The sequence below is a fragment of the Oryctolagus cuniculus genome, chromosome X (genome assembly GCF_964237555.1).
Source record: "Oryctolagus cuniculus chromosome X, mOryCun1.1, whole genome shotgun sequence".
Classification (NCBI taxonomy): domain Eukaryota; kingdom Metazoa; phylum Chordata; class Mammalia; order Lagomorpha; family Leporidae; genus Oryctolagus; species Oryctolagus cuniculus.
In genome coordinates, this window is record NC_091453.1 from 102,276,547 (window position 1) to 102,303,965 (window position 27,419).

The 27,419-nt window shown below is 40.1% G+C and overlaps 1 protein-coding gene across 7 annotated transcripts in view; it reads right to left on the minus strand.

Annotated features, from left to right (window-relative positions):
• The window catches only part of TENM1 (teneurin transmembrane protein 1), an 867,710-nt gene that overhangs the window by 114,741 nt on the left and 725,550 nt on the right, over positions 1-27,419 (minus strand). For all 7 annotated transcript variants that reach the window (XM_051827786.2, XM_051827790.2, XM_051827788.2 and 4 more), the window contains 2 exons: positions 16,793-16,936; positions 9,558-9,807 (listed from right to left, as the gene is read on the minus strand). In XM_051827786.2, the coding sequence (XP_051683746.1) occupies positions 9,558-9,807; positions 16,793-16,936 (394 nt within the window). The remainder of the gene's footprint in view (positions 1-9,557; positions 9,808-16,792; positions 16,937-27,419) is intronic.

Here is a 27,419-nt window from a genome sequence, read left to right on the forward strand (position 1 = left end):
GTGAAATGACGGAATTTATTTCCAGTCTGTGACCTTGTTCTGTCTCAGAATTACTTTTAGTTAAGGGTTTAGGATTGAGCCACCTCCCAGGTTGGTCTGCTGTCTAGCTAGCAACTGATTGCATGCTGAGGCCCCAGTGTGTGAGCTCTTCACAAGTGCCTAGGCCCATCAGTAGGCTTCATTGCCTGGCAACTGACTTGAAGCTTGCCATGAGTTAGGAGAAAAGAGTGGATTTGCAAATCTGTCTCGAACAAGAAATGTTTCTACTGATAAGGCCTTTAAATTGATCTTTGATTTTCTCAGGATCCAGATGATGATGAGAGCCACCTACTCTTTTAATTTAAAAGAAAATTATTGATATAATATTTATACAACATGCAATTCGTCTTTCTAAATTATACAAACTCAGCAGTTTCCAGGGCATTCAGAGAGTTGTGCAACCATTGCCATAACCATGTTCCAGAACATTTCATGCCCGACCCCTGAAGAAACTCTGTACCTATTAGCAGGCATTGCCCATCCTCTCTTCCTTCCCTGCCCTACACAGCCACCAATTTGCTGTCTGTCTCTATGGATTTGCCTATTCTTGCTTTTTCATATAAATGAAATCATACAACACATGACATTTTGTGTCTGATTTCTTTCACTTAACATCCTATCTAGGGTCCGGTGCTGTGGTGTAGCGGGTAAAGCCTCTGGCTGCAGTGCCGGCATCCCATGGGGCGCCGGTTCGAGTCCCAGCTGCTCCACTTCTGATCCAGCTTTCTGCTATGGCCTGGGAAAGCAGTAGAAGATGGCCCATGTCCTTGGGCCCCTGCACCCATGTGGGAGACCCGGAAGAAGCTCCTGGCTCCTGGCTTTGCATCGATGCAGCTCCAACTATTGTGTCAATTGGGGAGTAAACTAGCATTTGGAAGACTCACTCAATCTCTCTCTCTCTCTCTCTCTCTCTCTCTCTCGCTTACTCTGTGGTGGCTGCAACCCTTTATTTGTTCTTCATGCTATTGTCAACTTCTTTCCTTATTCTTGGCTAAAAATATTTGATGCTGAAGAATGGACCATCTTTACATGGTCTTTTGAACATTCAGTGCCCATTGCTATTTATCATTGACTTCGTAGAGCTTCCATCTCCAAGAATCCTCATCTAAGATTACCTTCTTGCATGTTCCAGCCCTGTCCCTTCCCTTATTACAACTTAGCTCTTGATTAGGACCCTGCTTTCAACTAGCAGCCCCTTTGAAAAGCAATCTGATACATGAATCCATGTTGAAGGACTAAATTTGAGACTCTTAAAGAATCAATGCTTCAACTCAAAGGAAAACATTTCTTAGAATGAACAATTTGAGCACTGTGAAAGGCCAGCCAAGACCCCTTTTGGGTGAGTGGAGGGATCCTTTGACGGTTACTGCTAATGCCTGAGATCAAATTGGTGAAGCAACCACCTAGTTCATCTATGTGCAGTGTTTCAAGCGTTTGTAGCTCCAGTGCTGCTAATACGAGGATGGTTTACAGCCATTTCCCAGATATTTGCTGAGATCTGAACGCCCAGGTTCCATTTGTTGTTCAACAGAGTGCTGTACAAGTTCCACTGTGCATCAGCATGCTAACTAAGCCTATGTGGCTGCTATTCCAGTTCTATTCCATTCCTAGCCAATGACAGGAGTCAAGGTCTGAAAACAATGTAAGAAATATTAACCCGTCACTAGAAAAGAAACAGTAAAACCTCAAGAGAAATTTTCATGTCACATTGACATTTGTCAAGTCCAAATTACTCAAGGTACCAATAAGCATTTACCAGGCTCTTATTTTCTTTTCTCTTTCATTTTTAAGGAAGGACAAAATAAATATCTGGAGAATAACAGAATCCCAAACAAAAGCAGCATGAGGTTTTTGTAAAGAATAAATCACTTCCAGTCATGCTTAATGGGTTTTCTAATAGAATTGTGAAATTAGAAGATGAGAGGGGAGCAAGGGGATATTAAATATTTGAATTCTTGCAAAGCATTTCATATAGTCTCATATTTTTACTTTTATAATTATACTTGTTAGTTTTAGAAAACCAAAAAGTTATCTTGAAGCCATAATCAAAGCAAAAGAAAACAACAACATTTTAATTGATGAGAAGTATTTCAAAAGACTTGGAGATGGTTGACTGAAGAAAGCCCAGGAATCTATGATATCTATCGTCATACTTGCAAAAGTATCAGGTAAGAGAGAAACGACTACTGTGCTGCTTCATATGCTAGCATTTGCCACCACTGAGTGGATGTTTTACGAAGGCAAATTTTAATAGAATGTAACAAAAAGGTTTTTTTTTTTAAAACTAGAGCAATCCAAAGGCACAATAGGATATCTTGAGAGGTACTTAAATTTCTTATTGTTGAAAGGGATTAAACAAAGCAGAGATAATAAACTGCCAACTATGTACTGATCATGACATTGGATCTGACACCTTCATGGACCTTTCTAATGTTAAGCTCACAATCTGGGATGTCACTTTTTTATTATTTGAGAGGGAAGGAGAGAGAGAAGAAAAGGGAGAGGGAGGGGGAGGAAGAGGGAGGGAGGGGGAAAGGGAGGAAGAGGGAGAGGGAGAATGTGTTCCCATCCTAGCTCACTATCCAAGTGCCCCAAACATCTGGGGCTGGGCCAGGATGAAGCCCAGAGCTGGTGACTCCATCCAGGTCTCCCATATGAATGTCAGAAACCCAATTACTTGAACTATCTGCTGCCTTTCCAGGTGCATTAGCAGAAGATAGATTGGAAGTGGTGGAGCCAGGTATCTAACTCAGGTACTTTGATGTGGGATGCAGGTATCTCAACAGGTATCTTAATCTTTAGGCCAAATGTCAGTCCTTGTGACATCACATTTGTGTTACTGGGGTGTGTGTATATAAATAAAGTTTTGACATTAGATACAATTCCCTAGGGAAACCATACTATACATATAGAAATGGATGCATCTTGGAGTGGGCATTGTGATAACAGCAGGTTAAGCCAACACTCGTGACACCCACATCCTAAATCAGAGTGCCAGTTTGAATCCCAACTCCTTGGCTTTTGATCCAGGTTCCTGAACCTGGGAAGGCACCCAATATAGCCTAAGCACTTGGGTTCCTGCTACCCATATAAGAGACTCAGATGTAGTTCCTGGCATCAGCCTAACCCAGCCCGTTATTGTGGGCATTTGGGTAGCAAACCAGTGGACGAAAGTATGCTCTCTCTCTCTCTCTCTCTCTCTCATTCTGCATTTGGAATGATCCAGATAGGGTTCCTGGCTTTTGACTTTGGGCTGGCTCAGCCCTGGCTGTTGACAAACTTTTGGGGAGTGAATTGGCAGATGGAAGATCTCTGTCTCTGTTTCTCCCTTTCTCTATTACTCTGTAAGACAAAACTTTAAAAAAAATTGAGGGGCTGGTGCTGTGGCGCAGTGGGTTAACGCCCTGGCCTGAAGCGCCGGCATCCCATATGGCCACTAGTTTGAGTCCCGGCTGCTCCTCTTCCTATCCAGCTCTCTGCTAGGGCCTGGGAAGGCAGAAGAAGATGGCCCAAGTCCCTGGGCCCCTGCACCCACGTGGGAGACCTGGAAGAAGCTCCTGGCTCCTGGCTTCAGATTGGCCCAGCTCTGGCTGTTGCAGCCATCTGGGGAGTGAACCAGCGGATGGAAGACCTCGCTCTCTCTCTGCCTCTCCTTCTCTCTCTGTGTAACTCTGACTTTCAAATAAATAAATCTTTAAAAAAATTTTGAATAGCTATACTGGACTTGGTTTCTATTGCTTGCATGTAAAACTGCCTTATTGAACATAATAAATTGTTAAATAATGAAAAACATTATATGAAAAAAAGAAGTGAATCGATCTTCAAAAATTCTCCAGATAATACATTTCAAAAACTTCCTTAGGTTTAATTGAATGATTGCATAAACATCCCTTCTTTATTATTTTACTCCAGTTTCCCACTGGAAGAAAACACTGAGATGTGTATGTATAGATAAAATCTGCAGCAAACAGTCAAAGGGGTACTGTAAAAGAAATAATACTGGGGCCAGCGCTGTGGCATAGTGGGTTAACGCCCTGGCCTGAAGTGCCAGCATCCCATATGGGTGCCAGTTCAAATCTTGGCTGCTCCACTTCCTATCCAGCGCTCTGCTATGGCCTGGGAAAGCAGCAGAAGATGGCCCAAGTCCTTGGGCTCCTGCACCCACATTGGAGACCCGGAAGAAGCTCCTGGCTCCTGGCTTTGGATCAGTGCAGCTCCGGCTGTTGTGGCCATCTGGGGAGTAAACAAGCAGATGGAAGATCTCTCTGTCTCTGCCTCTCCTTCTCTCTCTATGTAACTCTGATTTTCAAGTAAATAAATATATCTTTTTTAAAAAGAAATAATACCATTCCTCTTCGCAGATTCACCAAATTTTTCGTTTTCTTCCTGTTAGCCAATAGGGCACTAGCTGGACAAAATAAATGCTTGACAACCAATGAAAGTGAAATTATTTTTGAGGACAGATAAAAAAAGTTCAACTAATGGAAATAAATGCTTGACAACCAATGAAAGTGAAATTATTTTTGAGGACAGATAAATAAAGTTCAACTAATGGACAGCTGGAATCAGTAGGAGTGAAGTAGGAAATATCTAGTCTTCTAATACTTGAAATGTCAAAGGGTATCTGGAATTGTTTAGAGTGGCTTGATATAGAAGAAAAGGATGGAAGAGAAGGAAATCTAGAAGGGAATCCATTAGGGGCAAAGTTTATGTTCTCCCAAGGGTCATCCAAGTTTTGGCTGAGAACTACATATACGTAAAGTTCAAAATAAATTCAACTGTATGAGACAAGTAAGAAAATGCTCAAATATAAATTTGAAGTCAATTCTATAGATAGGGAAGTAAAAGACATATTAGTAAAGTCACATTACAAATAACTTGACAGTGCTTCAAGGTCTAGAAGTTTTCTACCCTTTTCTATAATAACCCATTGGCAATATTGCTCTTCCATTCACAATTATAAACATAATCAATAACATAATGAGTATATTGATCTTTGTTTCCAAGGAAGTGATGACTCAACCAAATAAACTGACTAATGTTCGTGGGGTGGGGAGCAATTAAATTAGCTGATTTTAACCAAAAAAGTACAAAATGAACTTTCTATATAAATACAGTAGAAATCAATGAATCATATGGTCCTTAAGATAGCATGGCCTCATTTAAATCGAATTATTTCTCCCCAGGAAGTTTAAAAATGGAAAAGTTATAAAGCAAATATATAAATTTACTAATTATATTTGAAAGATTCAATGTGCACATATAGATCAGGACAAATTTTTTAAAAAGGTGAATGTAATAATTAATATTAGTTTTTGACCAAATATGATAGCTAATGTGCTGACATAAACCAGTTTGACAGTTTTGATTAAACTGAATAGTTGGGGAGTTTAGATGAAAATGATCATGTGTATTCCATTAGCTTTTCTCTCTAATGGCCAAACACAGGAGTATTGGAACAGAGAAGGTAAGTTTTTTCTTCCTCCTTGAAGATAATGCAGGGAATCTTACCTAAGACTCTGTGAAAAGAATTCATCTATAGGGACAGGTAGCTCTCAGTGGTGGGGAGAGGGCTTAAGGGAGGGCAAAAATGCGACCTGTTAAAGAATATGTACAATTTTGGATAATATTCTGGTTTTTTTTTTTAGGATTTATTTTTATTTTTCTTTGAAAGAGTAACAGAGAGGGAAAGATAGAGACTATCTTCCATCTACTCGTTCAGTCCCCAAAATGGCTGCAATGGCTGGGGCTGGGCTAGGTTGAATCCAGGAACCTGGAAATCCATCTGGATCTCCCATGTGGTGGGAGATCACATAGTGAGTGCATCAACAGGGTGGCATATTGGAAGCAGAGCAGGTGGGACTCAAACTAATGCTCTAATAAAGGATGCTGGCATCACAGGTGGCAGCTTGTCCCACGGTGCCACAATGTCAAGTCCAATGTGTTCTTTCTACAGATTGGGCTCATAGTCTTACACATATTCTCAAAGAAGTCTGAGACTAACCAAAATGTCAGGGATAACTACTCTAAAGGATCTCAGATGGGGGCCAGTGCTGTGATGCAGCAGGTTAATGCCCTGGCCTGAAATGCTGGCATCCCATATGGCCACCAGTTCGAGTCCCAGCTGCTCCAATTCCTATCCAGCTCTCTGCTAGGGCCTGGGAAGGCAGAAGAAGATGGCCCAAGTCCTTGGGCCCCTGCACCCACGTGGGAGACCCGGAAGAAGTTCCTGGCTCCTGGCTTTGGATCTGCGCAGCTCCAGCCATTGTGGCCAATTGGGGAGTGAATATCAGATGGAAGACCTCTCTCTCTGCCTCTCCTCTCTGTGTAACTCTGACTTTCAAATAAATAAACAAATCTCAAAAAAAAAAAAAAAAAGGATCTCAGAGAAGTCAGCTAAGGAGACTCAGGCTAAATGAGAGAGCCTGGGTGTGTGAGCTCATGTTGTGTATGGCTATGTTTTGAAGAGCTGTGACAATGAGAGAAAACAATGTTGGGGAGTAAGAATGAATACAGGTTTGGTGTCCCATGACAAGTTTTTATGCTGTACCATTAGAAGTCAGTCTGTAGGACTGTATGCAGAACTATACAGCTTTACAGTTGTAGACTACTTCCTCCCTCTCTTATTCCCCCTCTTATTTTTTACTGGGATTTTTTTTTTTGACAGGCAGAGTGGACAGTGAGAGAGAGAGACAGAGAGAAAGGTCTTCCTTTGCCGTTGGTTCACCCTCCAATGGCCGCCGCGGCCGGCGCACTGTGGGCCGGCGCACTGCGTTGATCCGATGGCAGGAGCCAGGTACTTCTCCTGGTCTCCCATGGGGTGCAGGACCCAAGCACTTGGGCCATCCTCCACTGCACTCCCTGGCCACAGCAGAGAGCTGGCCTGGAAGAGGGGCAACTGGGACAGAATCCGGCGCCCCGACCGGGACTAGAACCCTGTGTGCCGGCGCCGCAAGGCAGAGGATTAGCCTAGTGAGCCGCGGCGCCGGCTGGGATCTTTTTTCAATTGTAGGACCTCCATCCTTAATGAGTTGGTACTATGAAAACTGCAAATCTTGTTCTCAAACTGTACTCTATATGTTGTGTGTGTGTATGTGTGGGTGCAAACTGTTGAAATCTGTACTTAACATAGAGTTGGTTCCCTGTATATAAAATCAAACTAAAAATGAACCATAATGAAGAAGGGGATGAGAAAGGGTGTAGGAAGTGGGATGGGAGTTGGGGTGGGAGGGTGGGTATGGGGGAAAGAACCACTGTATTCCTAAAGTTGTACCTATGAAAAATGCATTCATTAAATAAGAGCTTTAAAAAAAGAATGAATACAGGGAGGCATTGGACATATTTCAAACTGTCAGAAACTCTAATTTTTCTTTATACTAAGAAAATCATGTTGCAACTATGATCCAAGTCATTCTATTTGATACTTCAAATGACTTTCCATTGAAGGTCATAAAAACTTTGGACTAAAGTGTACATTTGTGAACTGTTGAGGATCCTTGACCAGGAGAGAATCTCATCAATGAATGACAATTGCTCCACCTTAGTTAAATTTACATTTAAATTACAAAAGAAAGGACTAGACCAAACTGGGGATTTCTTATGATTTTCGTTTTGTAACATAACTCTCTTCTCATTGAGGAGTTAACCATAAAGACTAGCTAAATAGACTTTGTTAGATTAACTCTATGAGGGGGCTTCAAAACGTTTGTGGAAAATGTAATTAAAAGATAAGTTTATTTTGGTACCAAAAACCTTGAAATCCATATGCAGTTTTTCCATAATGTGTATTTTGCATGAACTTTTGAAAATCCCCTAGTATAAGTCCAGCAACATAAGGGCTCTGTCTACCTGGCAGCTACTATCTGTATGGCTAGAAACACTCAGATGTTGAATGACTTGTTCAGTGCCCTCATCAGTATTGTATCATACAGAGAGAGTACTCTTGGGGTTTTCAAAACAATGTAGAATATTGTGTACATCATTGCTGAATCCCCGCATATAACCATCTTGGCCTTTCTGTTGACATTTGTTCAATAGGTCCTCAAAGAGATAGTCGTACTGCTAGAAATGACAAGTCTCTGTGAGGTGTGATTCTGAGGTACATGAACATTAGGTTAGGGTGGGGTGCTACAAATTAGTATCTTTCTAGACTCTCTTGATGTGCTTTGTCTTTATAAAGTCTTAACTTTAGACTATGTTTTATTAGCCAAGGGATTTAACAGCTTTCTTCTCTTTGACAGCGTTTGCAATTATAATTAAGAAATGTATTAAAACTAGACTGAATTAAGTTGAAAAAATGGATGGGAGCTTGGGACTAGATTTCCCCAGCTAGGTGTGAAGGAAGAATCCAGTCTAAGAAAAGAGGGGTCGATTCCAAAGCAAGCACACAAACCTGGAAAACTTCAAGGAATGCCCTTACACATTCAAATTTCTATGTGTGAGTGAACAGAAGTGGGAAATGGAAATGACCCAAGACTTCTCATGTGTTTTGACTGGCCTTGATAGTGCTCTGTACATACAAATTGCTCTATCAATGTCTCTGCTGTCCTAGACATGTTTTTTGGTCACTATTTTTTTAGGTCCTCGAGGAGATGCCTAAGGCAAAAACTGTTTCATGGTGTAGTTCAGAGGAAGGCATCAAAATCTTCTGGAACACAGAGAAACATTTAGGCTACAGTAACAAAGGCAAGTGACAGACATAAAGCAGTCATAACTAATTGGAGGGAGGGCTCTACTAATTTACTCAGGGAAAGGAAACATGTTTACTTTTTCCTAATGGGATGAAAGTAGATGTTTCCCCTTTCTTGGACTGCAGAGGCAATATTTTGTACTTTATAGTCTCAGAAAGGGAAAAAATAAGCTGATCAAGCATGGTCTATTTACTTGTAATCTTTGTGTAACTTTAGGATGTGAAATACCAAAGGTATGATTTCCTTACAAAAGGCATCAAAACACTTTTCACTCTCAAGAAAATTCTAGAACAGAGTGAGAAAAATCCAAAGATGAATGCTTTAATCACCATAGGGTAGAGCTTTTAAGGGTAAAGAACTCATTCTTCCTTCCTTATCATGCCATGCAAACATAGGCTTCCATTTTCTTCTGTATGATATGACAACTTCAAAAGATTGGACCTTGAGAACTTAGGAAGTTTTGATTCTGGCAAAACCTGCTAGAATGAAATAGATACTTTTGATTAGTCTTTGTTGTGGCCAGAAGGGGCAAGTGACTTACCTGAGCACTTGGAAGTATTGAGATCCATGTCAGTGACAGCTATGTACACAGGGAAGGCCACACATACAGGGATATCAACACTTCCTGGTTCTGCAACGCAGTGCTCAAGGATTCCTTCAAGTAGTAGTCATGTTGACTTTGTCCCTATTCCTGCATGTGAACTCAGTGCTACAATATGGGCAATTGCATTTTCTGCTCCTTCTGGCAATGCCCTGTCTCTTCACATTATCTTATTCTTGCTTTTTCCTTTATCCACTAAGCAAACAGAGAGATTAGAGGAGACTTACCTTAATTCCAAAATACTAACGGAGTTCCCTGAGGGAAATATTCGCCTTACAAAATTGAAATCACCAACATATACACTGCCATCAGGGCCAGAAGCTAAGGCGACAGGAGCAAAGAGTTTGTTGTTGTGGGCTGGCCCGTTGCAGTTGGTACAGGCTACACTCCTTTGGTGTCCATTACCCATAATGGTTGATATGACTGGGGGCTGCTGGGAAATGAACATGTTTTCTCCATTCCCTTTATGTATGATTCCTACACCCAAGGAAAACAAAAAGAGAGAGAAAAAGAGAAAAAGTTAAAAATCAATCACCACATAACAATCTCAGCAACACCATAATTTCTCTCATTGCTCAAAGCAGGAAGGAACTTTGGTCTGCGAATAGAGAACTTATGAAGTGCACTGTCCTTGTTTTAGTGAACTGCATAACTGAAACAATAGTAGTATGACACTTTGCCTCAGTTTGCCCATCTGTGAAGTGGAGTACTACAAGCAGTCCCTTTAATGATTATTCTAAATGCCTTAATAAAGCATTTGATGACTAACCTTTAAAGATGTCCTATTCACTTTGGACTCTGAATCATTGGTGACCAATTTTTCATCTTTGGTTGGCTCTCTCCTGATGCCTAGCACACACCTATCTGACTTGAAATTACTCTCACTATGTAACTGGTTCTTGAAAAGAGAGTATCAGTCAATTTTAACATTAACCTTAGCAAAACACAATCATGAAGGCAATCTATTTCTGCGAAAAGGAAAGAAATCCTACTGCTAGAATGCGCTTCAAAGATACACAACAGGGACTTGAATTTTCCACTCTTTTGGACCATATCTCACTATCATCAGTGCAGGAAATAGAGATACTGATTATGAAAATGCTTTGCAGCTCTTCTATTTGGGCAATCTTACTTTTATCTATAGCTTTAACTCTCATCTTTAATGCTAAAACTTTCTCCCATTGAGTTCTCACTTGACATGCAATGCCCTACTAGAAGTCGCTACATCAATGCTCCACAGGTGTCTCAAAATCAAAAGATTAAAATGGACCTTATTATTTTCTGCACATCCCTATCAAAATCCTGCTGTTTTTCTTGTGTTCCCTACTCATTTCATGATTAGTATCACCTAAGTTATAAATCTGGCTATCACCATGGCTCTTCTTTTTCCTTCATTTTCTAAACCTAATTAATTACTGACTCCAATTGAGTCTAGTCCCTCACGTGGTGAAACCATTTTCTTCTTCCTCTGAGTGGTCATTCTGTTGCAGAATGCCTGCTCTTATTGTTTTAGTTCAGTTTTTCTTAACTTCTCAGTCTCCCGGTCTCCATATGTACCCGTCTCCAAACCATCATCTACACTCCTACCACAGAAATTGTTTCAACCTCTGGCTAAGAACCTTTCAATAGCTCCATATCCCCTAGAGGATAAGGGGCACATTCCTTATTGTTAAAGCACATAAAGTCCTTCAGAATTTGGCCCTTGCCTACTTCTTCAGTTTCTCTTCTCATCACATTCTCATCTGTATCCGAAGTTACAGACATAGCAAACTATTTAGTTACTTTCATATACTTCTAGTTCTCTCTGCTTCTTTATAAAAATGTTTATTTATGTAATTAATTAATTAATTTATTTGAACAGCAGAGAGAGAGGAGAGAGAGAGAGAGAGAGAGAGAGAGAGAGAGAGAAAGTGAGTCTCCCATCCACTGGTTCACTCTCCAAATGGGCAGGTCTGAGCCAGGCCAAAGCCAGGATTCTGGAACACCATCTGGTTCTCCTATGTGAGTAGCAGGGACCCAAGCCCTTGGGCCATCTTCTGCTACCTGACCAGGTATATTAGCAGGGAGCTGGATCAGAAGCAGAGCAGCAGGGACTCAAATGGGTGCTCATAAGGGATGCCAGTGTTGTAGGCTATGCCACAATGCTGGTCCCTCTTCTCTGCCATTGCACATACTATTCTTTTTATCATGAATTCCCTTCTCATGTTGTCTGCTTGGAGACTTTCTACTCACCATTCAAAGCTTGGTTCAAATCTTCCCCAATGCTCATCTAGGCAGAGTTAGTTACTCCCTCCTTTGTGTACCCATAATTTGTTTGCTATAACAACACATTGTATGATAAAATTTTCATCACTTCTTTATCTTCGCCATTAGCACATGAATGAGTGCCTTGAAGGCAGACCCTGTCTTATTCCTTTCTGCATTTTTTTTTTTTGACAGGCAGAGTGGACAGTGAGAGATAGAGACAGAGAGAAAGGTCTTCCTTTGCCGTTGGTTCACCCTCCAATGGCCGCCACGTCTGGAGCGCTGCGGCCGGCGCACTGTGCTGATCCAATGGCAGGAGCCAGGTGCTTCTCCTGGTCTCCCATGGGGTGCAGGGCCCAAGCACTTGGGCCATCCTCCACTGCACTCCCTGGCCACAGCAGAGAGCTGGCCTGGAAGAGGGGCAACCGGGACAGAATCCGGTGCCCTGACCGGGACTAGAACCCCGTGTGCCGGCACCGCAAAGCGGAGGATTAGCCTAGTGAGCCGCGGCGCCGGCCTCCTTTCTGCATTCTAATACCAATCTCTGCGGCCAAGCCATTTTAAGTGTTCAGTAAATGTTGAAAATAGGCTTTGAATCTCTTGTAGTTTCCTTGTCCAAATCCCAATGATTTTGCAAACCTGCAGAGCCTGTGCCGAAAACCCAGGGAACAAGTACTGCTGTGCTAAATAAGCTCAAGTTAGCCCAGAATGAGCCAGGGCAGGTAAAAGATCCATGTTGTAAGAAAGCATGCCAGTATGTCAGACTGAAGTAAGTGACAACGAATGAATGCAGTTATACTGTGCAGTCTGATTTTTTTTTCCCTCTCGTGGACCCTGCCATCTATCTCCTCTGAATGTCTTTTACGTTCCCTAAACATTTTTTGAAACATCTTCCTCAGTTTTCTTCCAACTTTTGGTCCCACAGTTCTACAATAGGAAAAATATTGCTTATTCAGAAATAATAATGTCCCTGGCAAAAATAAATAAGAGGGTAAAACATGCATACATTGGCATTGATTTAGATTTGGTGTTGGGGGAGGATCTTCCTGGGAGCAGAAACCCCTTCCACAATATAGTATCTGGGTTTCAAACATAAGTATTGTTACTTTTATTCCCAGGGTAATTTCTGGCTACTTTTTCAACACATGATTTGCAGGAGCAGCTGTGAGTTTAAACCCCAACAAATTGGTCTTTCATTAGAGAACTATGAGGTATCTTGAGGATCACCACTTTCTTGCTATTTTATTAATAACTTTATTAGGTGGTAAAGAAATTTCTTAAGATTTAGAATAGTTAATTAAATAAGATTAATGAGGCTGAATTTCATTTCCCACCAAAACAATTAATTGCAGGGTGATCAATATTGCACTTTAAGTGAATTGGGAGGAAGTGAATGTACACTGGAATGACAGTTGCACAACATTATTGAAAAGAATTCTCCTGATGATTGTCAACTGAATGTCCTTCCTACCAATGAGACTATGATATGTTCTTTAATAAATGAGGAAACCACTGTTTAGCATGTCAGTATTTCCGCAATGCACCATAGGATATATCATTCAAAAATCCTTCCAATTATTGGCTTGGAAATACCAGATTTGCTATTAACATCTATTTTCACAGGTAGATCTCCATTTTTTTATATCAGTATAATGGTATAGTTAACAATTACCCTCAAAATGACATGTTATTACCAGGCTCCTGGCAATTTAAAAACTAAAGATGGCTATTCTCAGCCATTCTTCTAAGCCTGCAATTCTAAAACTCCCCTTTTCGATTAGAAAGCCCCGCACTCCATCAAAGAAGAAGAATGATTAAAGGAAATAAAACATAAGGCAATGTACTTTCTGATTACATCTCAACAATTGATGTCTTGCTTTCATGCAAGGTACTAAAGTGCCCGTGTACTGAAATTACCATTCCTGTTTAAAGCTGAAGCAATCAAAACAAAAATGGGCAAACCCCTTTTGTATTGCCCTGGAAAAATAGATCATTTTGAAGGGTGTTTTTGTTGTTTCAAGAATCTGTTTAACCTTCTATTACATGGAACCAAGCCATACCATCTAGCAACAATGATTTAACACCAATTCTTCTGCAAAAGGTTGCTCTGAAAATATTTTGTTTATGTTCCTGGAAATCTTGATCAATTACTGTTGCCTCCATTCTAGTTTATTCTGCCACACATGCTCATTTGGGAAATAGAATCAAATGATCCTAGGATGACACGTATTATTTATATGAAGGCCTACTCCCTGCTAAAGATTGGGTGTTTTGTTTACAATCACAATGAAACCCCACAGAACAGGACCTACTACACATTTTCTCTCCTAAGTTTTCCTTTTCTCTGCCAAAAAGCCAAGTCTGTTCTGCAATAAGGTAAGCACACTTTGAAACACACTACTCATACCCTCCTGCTACCTGATCAGAACTTCTTTTGAAGCTTATAAATAAGTCTGAAATAAAAATTCCCCTTGGAAGCCAGTGGGTAGTGCTTTATGCTGATTTCAAAGAAGAAACCATTTTTCAGACTTATGTACAACAAGGGACACAATACATATTTCTCTTACTCCTTGACTGAGAGGATATAAAAACAAACTGGGAGATATGCCAATGTGATCAATGGAAATTTACTTCTCCTCCCAGTAAAATTATTTGTCGACAAACTACTGGCCTATCCTGGAGGCTAAGTTAAAGGAAATTCTTTATCCATTTCAGACATACGACAACACCCAATTAGTACCTTGGATAGTTCTTTCTAATTTTTAACATTCTGCTGACAGGAAACAACAGTAAACTTGTTTGATAAAGATATATTAAACAGAGACCTCTGTAATGCATGATTCATATGTATACTCATGATGTTAAAGAGGTAAGCTTTCTTAAAAAGTAGTAATATGCACTCTATAATCATTAAGAAGATATATTTTGAAGCAATGATGTTGAAAAACACAAGTTCCCGTGTTTTTATCTCAGTGAAAGTAGGAAGCATCTATACATATCAGGTATTAACAGTCCTCCACCAGCAATGGTTAATTGTCAGATAAACGCTGCAAGTGAAATGACAAATGGTCTGAAAACACTGCCTACTGCAAACTACTCACTGCATAATGATTGTGGAGCCAAAGAAAAACTTAAGCATAGAATGGCAGCTGACATCCAATCTAATTATAGGTGCCTTTTTAACCAGTGAGAGGAAATTGAGGGGAGATAGATTCTTGTTTCTAATCTGCTGTCTGTCTCAGATCAAAAAAGCTGGGTGCCTTAAGAGTTCGGCTGTTTCCAGAGAGAAGAGGAGTGGGGGAATTTGGCAAGAAGTCGCTCTTGCCTTAATCAGTCAGAAAAGACCATCTGACCTGAGGGGGAAAGAGCATTGCTTTCGAAATTGGTGTTCCCAAAGCTGCGCCATCACACTTATCATTCCTGCTTCTGAAACTGCCTTTGTGGGTGGAATTTAGACTCCGAAAATGTCCCAGGAGAGGTGTTCGTGTCCAAGGTCAGTCTGGTTTTAGATCTCTTTCCTGGCAAGTGTGACCAATTCTTGGTTAGAAACACAATGCAACTACAACTGAGATGCTAAAATGAACAAATGTTTCCTTTAAAACAACTATTCTGACAGTAGGGCCCTTTTTTTAAAAAAAAATCAGAATAAAACTTTCAGAAAGGTAGAGACAGAAAGTAGATTTAATGGGGCTGCAGGTGAGCAAAGATCTTTTGGGGGTGATAAAAATATCCTAAAACTGGGTTGTGGTGATGGTTGTACAAGTACAAATTTACTAAAAGTCATTGAAATGTACCCTTCAACTGGGTGAATTTCATGCTGTATAAATTTTACTTCAAAAAGCTATTAAAAATTCTCAGAAACAACTTGGTTCTTAATACCTCAAAACTAATTACTGGTGAATTACGGGTAGAGAAAATACATTTGGAAATTGGGTAGCCCCCAAAGCCAACTTTCTGAATGGCTCCCCTCTGTTCTGAAGTCTGTGTGAAGTAAATGGTAAGAGGATACAGGACTGGGAGCGCACAGCTGGGGGTTGGCTCGATTGAGGTCATTTCCCACTTTGTGTTTAATGTCAATGACAGGCATTTGAAAGAGACAATCCATATGAGCCAATAAAAGTGAGTGGAAAAGAAACCGCTGCTCAAAATGTCAAACTCTTTCAAATCAAAACAAAAAACCTAATAATTTAATAAGTGGCATCTGCCCTTTCGTTTTTGTACTTTTAAAACTGTGGCTCTCCTTTTGACAACAGAAAAAAAAAGTTGACATTTTATATCTGGGCCTGAATCTTTACTCTTAAAAACTAAACAATTTGAAATGGAATTCGGGATTTTCTTTGAAGGAGGGGGAAGGAGGGATAGTGGAGTTAGACAATAATGGACTCATCTACCTTCAGGGTCCCACTCTGTTACTTTGGTAGGGAATCTCATTGTGTGGTTGAAGCAAATTTGGTTAGCTTTGCCAATGAACATTTTTCAGCCTGTGTGACTGGTTGGCAGGGCTAATTTGACTGTGGTATGAAATTAAGTAAGATCATTGGAATGATCAGAAAATGAATCTCTTAGCTTTACTCAGATCACAGGTTATAAGATAATCCAGCCTAAGCTAGCTGTTCACAAAGGAAGGATGGGTACACGATTGGATGGACGGAAAAGTGTAGCTGTCCCGATACACTCCCATCTCCAGTTCTGGAAAAATAATCCAAAGTACATGTCTTACTTTAGCTTGTTCAGAAAATGCCTTTTTAGATGGAAAGGAGTGTGATTCCACAGTACATGTTCAGAGGAATGTGGGATGGAAACACCAACGACTGGTTTCCCAGTAGGATGCAAAAGGAACTGGAAGAATTTGTATGAAAAAACTATCATCAGTGTAGGAAAATCAGTTTGTCTAGGTGAAGCATGGACTCAGGGTCCATCTGTGCTTGTTTCTCCTGATTTATTTTCGACTTAAATCACAAACTAGGAAGAAGGGACAGCAAGAAAAGTGGTCCAAAATAGGGAGAAAATAAAGAGGAGTAGTCTGATTCTTACCACACTCACATTAATTCAAAAATCAAATTATTGTGCTTCAAAGGAAACATACTGATGGGTTCATCTCTAAATAGTGTTCTTGAAGGTGATTTTTCTCTTGTACTTTTCCAAATTTTCTGCAATGAATATGTATTTGACAGCATTAGGGAAACACTATTCATACAGATTTTTGAAAGCAGCTTACCACTTTGAGGATTCAAAATGTGATGCTTATTCAATGACCAGCCTCCCAGGTTAGAAGCATCCATCTCAAAACCTTGCAAAACGACTGTCCTTTGCTCCCAGAGAATAAAATCCGGGCATGTCTCATATTCATATCCCACAGACACTGCAAACAAAAGTTAACAGCACATTAGAAAACCGTAAATATTTGATTCATGTTTACAGTGGTTGATAATTTTGTGGATATCACATTTGCTACTGAATTCTGATTTGGGTTGAAATTAGATGGCAAATGTCTTTCACTGAGCACAGTACAAAATTATACCTAGCTTAGCATTGGTTACCCATAAGTTATCAGTTAAGTGCTTATTGTATAAATATATGAAGCAGTTCATTAATGAGTGCTTCAATTAGGTGGGAACTACATTAGGAGTTTTTATATCAGGAGAAAACTGCATGTATTTCACATTTTTGGTACCAAAATAAACTCATCCTAACTTATTATAGCATGTCTGAACAGGATCCGGTTGGAGGAACTAAGAAGGATAAGACATAATTTTGGAAAGAGCCTCTATCAGAGCAACATGAATCCTGACACAACTGAAGCAAGACAAAAAACACCCATCAAATTTACGGTTGAAGTTTAGGTGGAAGAATGGTGAAAATCATGGATGCTTTATGGCAAGTTTATGGGAACAATGTCCCAGAGAAATAATCAGTTTACAAATGGATACCACAAGAAGGGCTAGACAAGGCTGAAGATAAAGCCCACAGCAGCAGATTATCCACATCAGTTTTATAGGAAATAATTCATCTTGTTCGTATCTTAATTGAAGAGGACTGATGATTAAAACCAGAAACAACAGCCAACAGCATAGGTAGCTCAACTGGTCCAGCAGACAATATTCTGACTAAATAATGAAAGTGAGCCAAACTTTCAACTCAGTGATCTGGACCCAAACTGTTACACCCAGATCAGGTGCAGAAAAGAGCAGAGCTTTCAATGGAAATTTTAAATAATGCTTCAGATCAAGATCCTGAAACATGTCTTTGAAGCATTATAACCGGAGATGAGACATGGCTTTATTAGTAGGATCCTGAAGACAAAACACAATCAAGAGGTGGAAGTGGTCCAGTCAAAACAATACGGATCAGTCAAGAGCAAAGGTCAATGCAGCAGTGCTTTTTGGGATGCTCAAGGCATTTTGTTTGTGGAGTTTCTAGAGGGCCAGAGAATGATAACATCTGCTCTTAGGAGAGCATCTTGAAAAATTAGCTAAAGCTCTAGCATAAAAATGCCTGTAAAATCTTCACCAGAGGGTTTTTCTTCACTATGACAGTACCTAGGCTCATTCTTCTCATCAAACAAGGGCAGTTTTGTAAGAGTTTTCATGGCGAATCATTAGGCATCCACCTAAGTCCTCATTTGGTGCCTTCTGACGTCTTTTTGTTTTCTAATCTTTATTTTTTTTAAAGATTTATTTTATTTATTTGAAAGACAGAGTTACAGAGAGAGGTAGAGACAGAGAGAGGTCTTCCATCCACTGGCCCACTCCCCAGATGGCCGCAACAGCTGGAGCTGTGCTGATCTGAAGCCAGGAGCCTCCCCCAGGTCTCCCACATGGGTGTAGGAGACCAAGCACTTGGGCCATCTTTTACTGCTTTCCCAGGCCATAGCAGAGAGCTGGATTGGAAGTGGAGCAGCTGAGACTCAAACCTGCATCCATATGGGATGCCGGCGCTTCAGGCCAGGGCATTAACCTGCTGTGCCATAGCACCAGCCCCTCTAATCTTAAAATTTCCTTAAAAAGCACACCCTTTTTTTAAAAAAAAAAAACTTTTATTTAATGAATATAAATTTCCAAAGTACAGAATATGGATTACAATGGCTTTCCCCCCATAACGTCCCTCCCACCCGCAACCCTCCCCTTTCCCACTCCCTCTCCCCTTCCATTCACATCAAGATTCATTTTCGTTTCTCTTTATATACAGAAGATCAGTTTAGCATACATTAAGTAAAGATTTCAACAGTTTGCTCCCACACAGAAACATAAACTGAAAAATACTGTTTGAGTACTAGTTATAGCGTTAAATCTCAATGTACAGCAAACTAAGGACAAAGATCCTACATGAGGAGTAAGTGCACAGTGACTCCTGTTGTTGACTTAACAAATTGACACTCTTGTTTATGGCATCAGTAATCACCTTAGGCTCTTGTCATGAGCTGCCAAGGCTATGGAATTCCCCTGAGTTCACTGACTCTGATAATTTTTAGACAAGGCCATGGTCAAAGTGGAAGTTCTCTCCTCCCTTCAGAGAAAGGTACCTCCTTCTTTGATGACCCATTCTTTCCACTGGGATCTCACTCGCAGAGATCTTTCATTTAGGTTTTTTTTTTTTTTTGCCAGAGTGTCTTGGCTTTCCATGCCTGAAATACTCTCATGGGCTTTTCAGCCAGATCCGCATGCCTTAAGGGCTGATTCTGAGGCCAGAGTGCTGTTTAGAACATCTGCCATTCTATGGGTCTGCTGTGTATCTCACTTCCCATGTTGGATCATTCTCTCCCTTTTTGATTCTATCAGCTAGTATTTGCAGACACTATTCTTGTTTCTGTGATCCCTTTGGTTCTTAGTCCTATCATTATGATCAATTGTGAACAGAAATTGATCACTGGGACTAGTGAGATGGCATTGGTACATGCCACCTTGATGGGATTGAATTGGTATCCCTGGTATGTTTGTGACTCTACCGTTTGAGGTAAGTCAGCTTGAGCATGTCCCGAATTGCACATCTCTTCCCTCTCTTATTCCCACTCTTATATTTAACAGCGATCACTTATCAGTTAAGTTTCAGCACTTAAGAAGAATTGTGTATTGATTATAGTATTCAACCAAAAGTATTAAGTAGAACAAACAAAAAAAATACTAAGAGGGATAACATATTAAGCTGCTCATCAACAGCCTTCAGGGTGAGGGCTAATCAAGTCACCGTTTCTCATAGTGTTCATTTCACTTTAACAGGTTTCCTTTTTGGTGCTCAGTTAGTTGTCACCTATCAAGGAGAACAAGTGGTATTTGTCCCTTTGGGATTGGCTTATTTCACTCAGCATAATGTTTTCCAAATTCCTAACAGGGATCCCTTTTCAGTTAAAATTTAAACACCTAAGAATAATTGTGTGTTAATTACAGAGTTCGACTTTTTTGTTTAAAAAAAAAAAAGACTTATTAATTTACTTAAAAGGCAGAGTTACAGAGAGGCAGAGGTATAGAGAGAGACAGAGAGAAGTCTTCCATCTGCTGGTTCACTCCCCAAATGGCCACAATGGCAATAGTTAGGCCTCTCTGAAGCCAGGAACCAGGAACTTCATCTAGGTCTCCCAATGGTGCAGGGGCCCAAGATTTGGGCCATCCTTTACTGCTTTCTCAGGCCATAACAGAGGGCTAGATCGGAAGTGGAGCAGCTGGGTCTCAAACCAGGGCTCATGTGGGATGCTGGCACTGCTGGTGGCAGCTTAACCCACTATGCCACAGTGCCAGCCCAAGAGCACCCACTTTCCTTCAGTTCATAATGCAAATAAGACTGCATTGGAATGGCTAAATTCCCAGGAGTCTCGGTTCCTTAGGATGAACTTAATGGCTGGTATCATTGCTTACAAAAGTGTTGTGAACTTGATAGAGCTTTTGTTGAGAAATACAAGTTTATATTTTGAACATTTCTCTCTTAATTCTGTTTCCCACAAACATTTTGAAACCTCATATGTTTATGGACATTAATCTTTATTTTGGGCTTTTTGTTGTTGAGTGCGCTGTAAAACTGAAGAGAGAAACTCCCTGCTGGATCCAGCTATGACAATATAATTTCTCTCTCTACCTTTGCAGGAGAAATGCAGGGAAGGCTCATCTCTTACCTACAAAATACACTCAGGAAGCTGGCTTTGGAGTACTGGGTCACTTTATCCAACACATGACTACACATGAAAGGAATCAAAATCGATTTGCTCAGTTAATATTTTAGCCTGTGCTAACTGGCCTTTAGTTTACTGAAAAGACTGATTTTGCTTAGAGCGCTGCAAGGGTAAATTCTACTTTGTGCACATTAGGTTTGGTTTCTGCATATAGCTAACCAATGGGACATCACCTAACATTTGGCTTCAACTCCTATGAAGCACAGATGTTGTGCATTAAACTTGGAACCCTGGTATGCTGCAGAAACGGAAAGTGCAGAATGTGGTAGCTTGGGGGTCTCTGCTCTACTGAAATATGCATATCTTAAGTATACCAAGTCTTGGCCATTTTCTCAGTTGGCAAACCTGCTTACCTGTTGGAACCCCAAATATCTGATTCTTGATTTCAAAATATTTTCTATCCTTATAATGTTTGAAGTCTGATTGCACTGGTTCATTACACTGCATATCCTGAAGCTGCTTTCCCCCTTTCTGGCAGCTTAAAGTAGCCCCCAGTTGGTCTGTAATCTGTCATTGCTTTCAAGTACCTGCCTTTACCTGACTCTTTAACAGCCCCTGGAGAGCTCTGTCCTTTGTCATTTGCACAGGAAAACTGTTAATGAAAACAGATACTTAAATGCCAGCAAAATAGGTTCAAAAATGAAAAATTAAAGCAAACTAGTTTTGGTTTGGGGCATTAGGTAAAGGGAAACAATAATAATTTTATCCAAACTTATGTGTGTGTATATGAGAGAGAGAGGAAAACACACACACACACACACACACACACACGAGTGCACAGATAAGACTGAAAGTCTTTATGACTTTATGATTATCAATACACAATTCTCTACCTTTGTGGTCAGATATGGCCAATTTGAAGTTGTAGTCTGGCTTATCTTTGTCCTCAACTGCCAAAAACTTATAATAGGGATCAAGGTCATCTTCATGGAGGTGGCCCATACTTAGTAGGGTTCCCTACTTGGGTTAATGCTTTGCTGTCACTGTCTTGAAACTATTAATATTTTTAAAATAAGAGGCTCTATAGTTTCATTTTCATTTCACTGTTCCCTGCAACATATGCAGTTGGTCCTGATGGGGGGTGTCCTTCTACCAGCTGTCAGCTGGTGAAGACTCATGGCATGCAGTCATTTTAATATTAGTCTCAAAAAAGGCTTATTGTCAAAGGAGATGAATGGGAATAGGGGAGCCTAATCACAAAATGGAAACAATTTTTAAATTAAAATTATTTGGAGATCATCTGTACCAATACCATTGTCTATTAAAGTGGGTAGAAATAGAATGTCAGAGGTGAAAGGGATCTCAAAGGTAATCCAGTACAGGTTGCATTCATGGCATCAATCAATGGCATCTATAATCTCCCTGATAGCTTATCACAGCCCCTTTATTTGCTAAAACAACTCTAGTGCAGTGAAAGCACTGGTTTTAGACCCAGAGTCATAAATGATATCAAATCTTGGATCTACCATTAACTAGCTGTATGGGTTTGGGCAAGTTATCATCATCATCATCATCATCATCATCATCATCATCCTTAGGAGTCCTTCATCAGCAGCAAAATGGGAAGAAGGTGACTGGAATTGCTGGTTCTTAGAAACTTCCGAGTCAGGGAAAGCTTTATTATGAATCAGATGAAAGTTAGAGGATATTATTCCTAGAAAAATACATGTGCGCACAAACTTTTATGTACAATTCTAAGGGGTTCACCGACCTCGTGAAGTCCAAATAAAAACCTCAGATCAAAGTCCCTGTCCTAGATAATTCTTTGAATCCTCCTTTAGCACTGACATTCTAGATTGCATTTGATAAGTTCAAGTTGAGGATCAAACATAAAAGCCAAATAGAACACTGTATCTCATGTTGGAAAAATCAGGTGGTTAGTACACTAGGGGCCAGGTTGGTATGCAGAATAACACAGTTCCTGCTTCTCTTGCCAACATTTAAAAGTCTTGATTAATAAATAATTACAGCAACAATAATTACAAGTTCCCTTAAAGCCATCATCTCCTTCCCCACAGTACGCCTGGCAATTACTGGATCTGCCTTCTGTACATTGTATGCCTGGTGAGCTCCCCTAGAATCCCTTCTCTCCGGAAGGTGATTATGCAGTTTTGCAAACAAGTACTGTGCCCTGGTGACCTCTGATGGCGGTTTGGAGCCTGCTTTTTCCCTCTCTGTAACAGTTAAAAACCTCCAAACTCTGCAGCAGGAAATGCTTACATAAAGCATCAATTAAAGATTCTCAATACAATGGTAATGAGACATACATCCTCTTTTTACCTCCTCCTATCTGCTCTCAGAATTGCTCTCCAGTCCACAACAAAAAAGTGCACTGGCTGCAAACCCCACAATTATATTACTTTTTCCTCCAAGTCACAGCAAATAGCAACAAGGTAGCCTCTTAATAAGTTTCCTCTAATTTTTATTAGATTTATTTTCTCCTGAGAAGGCTCTATGAGTTAATAAAGTTATAATTTATACTTAAGACTTGCCCTAAATTCCAGCTGTCTTTAATGACAATAGCTGTGTGTTGGGGTATTTTTGCATGTGGCTCCCTGTTCACAATAAGGTTTCTTCTGACTGCAGCCCACTTTAATATAATCCTGAGACTTGCAATCAGCCTCTGAGAAGTACAAGTTTTACCTCACCGAACTGAGCTGCCCTCCAAATGGATGGGAACTAGCCAATAGTCGTGACCAATCCCAGACTTCTTTTCGTGGGAGCAGACTATAATGCACTAAATGCCTACTTTTTTCATACAATTTAATATGGGGAACAAAGGGCTATCCTGGGACTGGCCTGAAAATACTGAGTCTTGACACCAACTCTGTCTATGCTGTGACAACTGAGCTTAAACTAAATAAGTAGAGTGAAGAACTACCACTTACTACTTCCTATATGCCTGTTGCCTATCATATGTGATCATCAGCACAGCACAGTGTAGGGCATGGACTTAGCCTCCAGCACTTTGGAGTGGGAACTAGCAGGAAAAGCATTAACAAGAATGAAAAAAATAATTTATCCATACTTCAGAGGAGCTATATCAGGCAGATTAGATTGGCAATTAGCAGGGATAGGTAGGCATGGAGTCCTAGACTACACTTTGCAGGGGCTTGCCTAGTGGCCTCAGGCTGATCTGCATATAGTATGAAGTAGTTGAGAGAGAGTTATTAATGTGGAAGAATGTTCACCCTGAACCATGTGACCACCCCCATTGAGATGCCCCTAATTCCCTCTAGATTTCTGTCTTCCCGTGTTCTCTCCCTCATCTCCACACAGAGATATTAATGGACTGCTCCTTAACCAAGAGTCATTGACTGTCAAGACAAGCTTGTTACTTTTGCAGAGGGTTCTGTCCTTTGGACACCGAATTGAACCTTTGACTTTACTTTTCGTCAGCTTGCAAATATTGCACTGGCTTATAAAGAAGATTGAGTGAAAACCTGCAGCTTGCTTCCTCAAAGCCATTTGACATAGGAAAAATAACTCTGAGTGCCCATTCTACTTATCAGAGCAGCAGCATCCATATGGCATGAGGACTGAAAGAAGGCTGAGGGGCACAGAGTCCCTGACATCAGGTTTAGTGACTGTAACATTTTTCTACAAGGGTTGAGAGAGGAGATTGGCATTAAGTAGCCAAGGTAAAGATGGCATGCAATGAAGTTGATGCGCAAAATATGACAAGATTAAGCAGATGATTTTCAACAGCTTCCAGCTAAGGTTTCAGAACTCATACTAGTTGCATTTATTATGAAGGCAATATATAATTAAAAGTAGTTGAATAGTCAGTATGAGAAATTTATATGTTACCTTTATGAACTCAAGGAACATTTAAAAATAATTTCATGACATTTAAAAGGTAACTAACAGCAAGATGAGAACTTGCTTCTCCAAAAGAAATCATTAAATAGAACAATAATATTTTCCATTCTTCTAAGACACTAAATAGATGCAAAAACAAAAACAACAATAGAAAACAAAATGACCTAAGCACCCAATTAAGGCCATGGCAACAATTGACCAAGACTATGGAGATAAACTGCTATCTATTGAAAACACTGCCTGTTCTCAGAGTTCTGCCTTCTCCTATTCTCCAGTGATTTATTGTAGGATAAGGTGATCATAGAAACTTTTCAATCTGACATATTGCCCAATGGTCTAAATGCTTTATCTATTATTCCTAGCTTTACTAAGAATGTCAGCATCAGGTAATGAATTTCTATTAAGTGCCTTTTCAGTACTTATGGAGGTATTCACATAGTTTTTTTCCTTTAATCTATTAAGAGATTGAATTATAGCAACATATTTCCTAATGTTAAACCTTCTCTGTGGTCCTAAAATAAATTCTATCCAGTTATGATATATTATACCTTCACCGAATCACTGATTTAACTTGGCAATACTTTACTTAGGTTCTGTAGCCTGCTTACAAAAATAAAGGTTAGGGACCAATGTTGTGGCATAGTAGGTAAACGCCACTACTTGTGACACTGAAATCTCATACAGGCGTGGGTTCGAGTCCTGGCTGCTCCACTTCCAATCCAGCTCCTTGTTATTTTTTCCTGTGAGGGAAGAAGTGGATGGCCTGGGTGTTTGGGCCCCTGGACCCACATGGGAGACCCGGAGGAAGCTCCTGGCTTCTGGCTTCAGTCTGGTCCAGCCTTGGCTAAGGCAGCCATTTGGGGAGTGAACCCACAGATGGATGATTCTCTCTCTCTGTGCGTGTGTGTATGTGTGTGCAATTCTGCCTTTTAAATAAATAAAATAAATATTTTAAAAAATAAAAGGTTAAAATAGTGTTAAAGGTGAGGAGGTTGTATGGAGAGACACAGGAAAAAATAAAAAAGGAGCTAGGCAACCCTAGTGCCAACGCTGCCAATACTGAAATCTAACATTATAAGATTGTTTTCTGGCTGCTTTTTTCAGGCCTAGCTGCACAAAAGCCAACCTGGATAACCTATATGCCATCAAATGCAGAATTATATTCTGGCTCACGGACACATTGGCAAGTGTCTTTATGAGCCTGGGTATGTTCTCTTCTCCCTGAAAAGGCTCTTCATCACATTATACTCTTAGAGGCAAGGGTAAGAGGTCACTCTGCATTTCTACCCTTATTCCTTTTGTTTGTTCAGTCATTCAACAAACATGCAATATTTTAATGGGCACCTTCTGTTGACAGGCAGTATGTGGGACATGGGATATGGGTTAGATGAACAAGAAAGAACATGATAACATTCTTCCCAGTGAAGCTTATATTCTATGGGAGGAACAAATAAAAAATGAAAACAAATAACATACACACACACACACACACAAATTGTGATAAATATTATGAAGGAAAATCATAGGGTATTATGAAAGAGTTAACAAGGGCATTTATGTTGGACTAGGGAGGCAAAGGAAAGTGTCTTTATGGAGAAAGGGTTTACTTGGTGAAGTCCAGTAGTCCCCATTTATCTGCAAGTGATAAGTTCCAAGACCTCAAGTGGATGCTTGAAACTGCAGATAGTAATGAATTCTATATCTACTATTTTTTTCCTATATACCCTACAGCATTGCCATACAGTACTATAGTGGATCTGTTCTTCCAAGTTTTACACCCTACTGTCTACTTTGCATCACTAATCTTGCATTTTGTGGCTATCAAGTAAAATAAGAGTGAATTGAACATAAGCACTGTGATACTATGACAGCCCATCTGATGACTGAGATGGTTATTAAGTGATTAATGGGAGGGTAGTATATACAACCTGGGTACACTGGACAAAGTGATGATTCACATACCAGGAAGGATGGAGTGGGATAGCACACGATTTATCATATTGCTAAAAGCAGCATGTAATTTAAAACTTACAAAATGTTTATTTCTGGAATTTTCCATTTAATCTTTTCAGATCATGGCTGACCATGGTAACTGAGATAGCAGAAAGTAAAACTGTGGATAAGGGAGGACTACTGTACAGATGCTCCTGGAATTATGATGGGGCTACATTCTGATAAACTCATGTAAGTTGAAAATAGTGTAAGCAGAAAATGCATTTAATATACCTAATCTCCTGAACATCATAGCAACACAGTACGCTGTAGAGTACTGGTTGCTTACACTCAATGATTGCATAGCTGACTAGGGGCTGTGGCTCACTGCTGCTGCCCAGCCTTGTGAGAGAGTATCGTATCACATATTGCCAGCTTGAGAAAAGATCCAAATTCAAAATTCCAAGTACAGTTTCGACTGAATGTGTATTACTTTCACACAACCACCAAGTTGAAAAATCTAAAGTTAAATCATTGGAAGTTGTAGATCATCTGTATAGGGATGAATATTCTGGGCAGATAGCAGCATGTGTGCAAGGCTTTAGACTTGGTGCCTTTGGCACATTTAAAGAAGGTTGGAGACATCGTTTTTCTATGATGCATCCCAAAACAAGAACAACCACCTTCCCTGCCTCTACCTAGTAAAATATATATGTATATAATATATAAATATAAATATATATATATATATTTGATCCTCCAGCAGAATTTAGGTATTTTTCTTTGGGGAGGGGTTTAGGAAATAGATTCACCTTGGACACTGACAATCTGCCTTTTTAAAAAATGTGATTCGCCGGCGCCGCGGCTCACTAGGGTAATCCTCTGCCTTGCGGCGCCGGCACACCGGGTTCTTGTCCCGGTCGGGGCTCCG